At 38.7% G+C, this 5,473-nt stretch overlaps 1 protein-coding gene across 1 annotated transcript; it reads right to left on the bottom strand.

The window, feature by feature from the left end:
- Positions 1-957: 957 nt before the first annotated feature.
- Positions 958-1,536, bottom strand: LOC144358564 (uncharacterized). Its single transcript, XM_078012224.2, has one exon. The coding sequence runs from the start codon at positions 1,534-1,536 to the stop codon at positions 958-960; it is 579 nt and encodes a 192-aa protein (XP_077868350.2).
- Between the last annotated feature and the right edge of the window lie 3,937 nt (positions 1,537-5,473).

Here is a 5,473-nt window from a genome sequence, read left to right as displayed (position 1 = left end):
TGTAGTAACTCTTCAACTGTTAGAATTGGGTGTCTTTCCCTCAGTATCGCCTCATTAGCTTTGCGCATATCAATGCATAATCGAATTTCCCCATTAGGCTTGGGTACAACAACGATTGGACTCACCCATGGTGTTGGCTCTTCTACTCGTTCTATAATATCCTTATCGATCAGCTCCTCTATTTTTGCTTCGACCTTTGACCTTAACCCAATTGGAGTCCGTCTTGCAGGCTGTGCAACTGGTTTAATTTCTGAGTTGACACTGAACTTTACTTGACCAAACCCTGTGCATACTGATTTGTATTCTTCTAGAACATCAACTTTGGACTGGATTGCATTAACACCAATCCCAATTTTCAGCACACCAATCTCCATGGCCATTGACCCACTGAGTAGAGGTTCACCATCCTCTTCTATGACGATAAACTTAGCTCGAGTCTTTCCATCGCCTGCTTCAATTTCGGTACTGAAACATCCTGCTACTTGTAGTGACTCACTTGACGTGTATGGAAATAGTTTCTTTGTGCACTTCCTTGATTCGCACACTATCTTTTGTTTTTTCAACTTTTCCCACAGTTCTCTACTTATTATATTACTGTCACTTCCAGAGTCAACCACCATCTTTCTTTCTATTCCTCCTACTTTCACTGGTATTTTGGGAAATCGGTCTTTAACATTTTGTCCCATCATAAATGCATAACTATCAGTGTCTGGCTCTTGTTCAGTCTTTACATGATGTACGTTATTTTTGTATTGTGGCTTACCTCGTCCTTTCTTGACATGTGTACTACGTGTGTGACATTTCTTTGCAAAGCGTCCTTGTCAACCACACTCGTTGCATGTTTTTCCCCAAGCCGGACAAGATTCATCTCTGCCATAATGTCCACGGTTACCACACCTATAACATTCACCTTTTTCCTCCGTTTTCTTTGGATGGACTTTGAAACTGCGGACTCTATCAACTTTCTGTTCCTCTAATTTCATATTTTCGAACTGTTTTATATGTTGCTGCTATCTTGAGTGTTTCATTTAATGTTAATAAATCGCCTCTCTCTAATAGTTTGCGTCTCAGCCGATCAGAATTACATTGCCCAACAACCTGGTTTCTTATTTGATTGTTTAAGTCTGCCCCATATTCACACCCGTCAGATGCTTTCTTCAGCCTTGTAAAAAATTGAGCTATAGTATCTTCCCCTTGTGACTTCTTTCTGAATATGTGTCTTTGATACGTAGCATTTGTTTTCACAACATAATGGTCATTGAGTACTTTGACAGCTTTATCATAGTTCTTATTAGTACCTGTATCACTAAGAGTCTTAAATGTTTCTCTAACTGTGGCACCAGCCATGTATGATAACAATGCTTTTCTCTGGGCTTTATTTGTGTCTGATCCATCTTCAATAAACAACCCTCTACTGTCAACATAAGCTTCAAATTCCTCAATCCATGATTTCCAGCGAATACTCACAGTACTGCCATCTCCGGTTGCATCAAAAGATTGTATGCCCCGTAAATCACTGAAAATTGCTGCAGCCATCATTTAAGATTATTCAGCTTGATACTACAATCCTTTAGGTTGATCCTCGTCGCCAATGTTACATCTGATGTCACCAGATGAAGCTGGATTTAACCAATGAAACTCACATACACTTTAGGTCTCATGCCACTAATCAACCAATGGCTGCTCGTAGCCCTCAATTTTAAATGCCTAGCAAGAACCAATGACATTTTTTAAATATTTTTTTTCTCAGGTGCTCCCTGTTTGAGGGCGTAATCACCTGGGTCAGAGGTGAGACCAACATGTGGTCTTTTGTTTACTACTTAGCGGCTGTGTACCTGTGGGTTTATTCTGTGTGTATTTGGATGTTCTAATCTTGGTGTTTTTCCAGTGATTTCTCTTGGTGCAATCCAAATACAGTAGGTGTGTCTTGTTTACCTGAGATTTGCAAGAGTTTGAGCTGGCCAACATGTTAGTTTTTTTTCATATAGTTGATTACTGGCATATTGATTTCCCATTTTTGAGCCATATTTTCAACTTTCTTCGTCATTTTCATATAGCAATCTTGTCATATGTTAACATTGTCGTCTATGGAAATTCAATTAGTGGTATGAGCTCTGAAGTGCAAGTAAACAACTAGCCCGCCATTTTTTTGACCCCTGACTCTATCTCAGGACTGCCACTAGATGGCGCTATAATTCATAACACATACAGCATATACAATTACCTGGATACGACATCAGTGATAGCAAGCCATGTACAAATCAATTAATGCATGCATTTCTTTTAAACTTGTTACATCCATTCAACATTAAGGGTCTTTGTTGCACTTTAACTGTTGACCAATTTCTTTAAACTTATCCTGTTTAAGGGCTGTCTCCGACATGTGTTGACTGATCGCATTCAAAACAAATAAACAACAAACGCACAAATAAACTGACTCCTGCTTGTATCATGTCTGTCATATGGATGTCAATCATAACTGTAACTCCACTTTACTGAGGTATCCTGCCATCATGCTAGAAAATAATGAGTCGCTACATAATAACAACAATAATGAAATAGCCTTTGGCAAAATGTTTTATACATTGCCATCACAGAGAGCTTGACAATCTCTACCTGATGATTTTGTGTGTTATTTTCCATAATAGTGTGATTTTTGTATCATAATTTTCTACAAATGTGACATCGTCCTTGTGTCGGGCCACTTTGCCCATTAAATTGTGTCTAAAACAATTATTTGGTCATCTTCATGTGGTCATATTTGTATTTGCTATTGTCACTTTAATATGTTAATATTTTACTTAATGTATATCTAAGTCCCATTATGGATGATACAATGTGAATAAAAATTACTATTAACAACCACACCAATATCATAACTCACTCCTTTAGAATGTGTTTAGTTTATAAGATATCACTTGGCCCTAGAAATCTAGTGGTATGTATGGCTTATGTGGTTTAACACTTGAACTATGCTGCTCCAGTATAATGGTTTTCTTAGCAGTGTATTTGTGGGTTTTCTTGATGCATCCAACGCTTTCGACAGAGTGAACCATGGATCTTATTTAGTAAACACTTGAACTATGCTGTTCCAGTATAATGGTTTTCTTAGCAGTGTTTTTGTTGGTTTTCTTGATGCATCCAATGCTTTCGACAGAGTGAACCATGGATCTTATTTAGTAAACATTCGAACGTGAAGTTCAAGTGTACATCATGCGTCTTCTTGTGAATTTACTGTGTTTACTTGCCAGTTTTACTGTGTTAGATTGGGAACAACCATTTCACATAGTATCCAATGGAGTTTATCAGGGAGGAATAATGGCATACAATTTATATGGATCATCTTAGTGTAACGATCAATGCCACTTGGTTGTCTTATTAGAGATAAAATTATGAACATTTTGAGCTTTTCAGATATGTATGTATTTGCGGCTTCTATCAAAGTCTACTGAGTCTATGGTGTGAGATGGAAGTCTTCTTTAGTGTAGCATTGGACTTTAAGATAGTTTACTGAGTCTATGATGTGAGATGGTTGTCTGCTTTAGTGTAGCATTGGACCAAGATAGTCTACTGAGTCTACAATATGAGATACAAGTCTACTTTAGTGTAGCAGTGGACCAAGATAGTCTACTGATTCTACAATGTGAGATGGAAGTCTGCTTTAGTGTAGTATTGGACCAAGATAGTCTACTAATTCTACAATGTGAGATGGAAGTCTGCTTTAGTGTAGCATTGGACCAAGATAGTCCACTGATTCTACAATGTGAGCTGGAAGCCTGCTTTAGTGTAGCATTGGACAATGATAGTCTACTGAGTCTACAATGCGAGATACAAGTCTGCCTTAGTGTAGCATTGGACCAAGATAGTCCACTGATTCTACAATGTGAGATGGAAGTCTGCTTTAGTGTAGCATTGGACCAATATAGTCCACTGATTCTACAATGTGAGCTGGAAGCCTGCTTTAGTGTAGCATTGGACAATGATAGTCTACTGAGTCTACAATGCGAGATACAAGTCTGCCTTAGTGTAGCATTGGACCAAGATAGTCCACTGATTCTACAATGTGAGATGGAAGTCTGCTTTAGTGTAGCATTGGACCAAGATAGTCCACTGATTCTACAATGTGAGCTGGAAGCCTGCTTTAGTGTAGCATTGGACAATGATAGTCTACTGAGTCTACAATGCGAGATACAAGTCTGCCTTAGTGTAGCATTGGACCAAGATAGTCCACTGATTCTACAATGTGAGATGGTTGTCTGCTTTAGTGTAGCATTGGTCCAAGATAGTCTACTGAGTCTACAATGTGAGATACAAGTCTGCTTTAGTGTAGCATTGGACCAAGATAGTCCACTGATTCTACGATGTGAGATATAAGTCTGCTTTAGTGTAGCATTGGTCCAAGATAGTCTACTGAGTCTACGATGTGAGATACAAGTCTGCTTTAGTGTAGCATTGGACCAAGATAGTCCACTGATTCTACAATGTGAGATGGTTGTCTGCTTTAGTGTAGCATTGGACCAAGATAGTCTACTGAGTCTACGATGTGAGATACAAGTCTGCTTTAGTGTAGCATTGGACCAAGATAGTCTACTGAGTCTATGATGTGAGATGGAAGTCTGCTTTAGTGTAGCATTGGACCAAGATAGTCTACTGAGTCTACAATGTGAGATATAAGTCTGCTTTAGTGTAGCATTGGACCAAGATAGTCCACTGATTCTACAATGTGAGCTGGAAGCCTGCTTTAATGTAGCATTGGACCAAGATAGTCTACTGAGTCTATGATGTGAGATGGAAGTTTGCTTTAGTGTAGCATTGGACCAAGATAGTCTACTGAGTCTACGATGTGAGATATAAGTCTGCTTTAGTGTAGCATTGGACCAAGATAGTCCACTGATTCTACAATGTGAGCTGGAAGCTTGCTTTAGTGTAGCATTGGACCAAGATAGTCTACTGAGTCTACAATGCGAGATACAAGTCTGCTTTAGTGTAGCATTGGACCAAGATAGTCCACTGATTCTACAATGTGAGATATAAGACTGCTTTAGTGTAGCATTGGACCAAGATAGTCTACTGAGTCTACAATATGAGATACAAGTCTACTTTAGTGTAGCATTGGACCAAGATAGTTTACTGAGTCTACGATGTGAGATATAAGACTACTTTAGTGTAGCATTGGACCAAGACAGTCTACTGAGTCTACGATGTGAGATATAAGTCTGCTTTAGTGTAGCATTGGACCAAGATAGTCCACTGATTCTACAATGTGAGATAGAAGTGTGCTTTAGTGTAGCATTGGACCAAGATAGTCCACTAATTCTACAATGTGAGATGGAAGTCTGCTTTAATGTAGCATTGGACTAAGATAGTTTACTGAGTCTACGATGTGAGATATAAGTCTACTTTAGTGTAGCATTGGACCAAGATAGTCTACTGAGTCTACGATGTGAGATATAAGTCTGCTTTAGTGTAGCAT

This window comes from Saccoglossus kowalevskii, chromosome 9, assembly GCF_978046115.1.
Source record: "Saccoglossus kowalevskii chromosome 9, keSacKowa6.1, whole genome shotgun sequence".
Taxonomy (NCBI): domain Eukaryota; kingdom Metazoa; phylum Hemichordata; class Enteropneusta; family Harrimaniidae; genus Saccoglossus; species Saccoglossus kowalevskii.
This window is presented reverse-complemented; position numbering and strand designations above follow the sequence as displayed.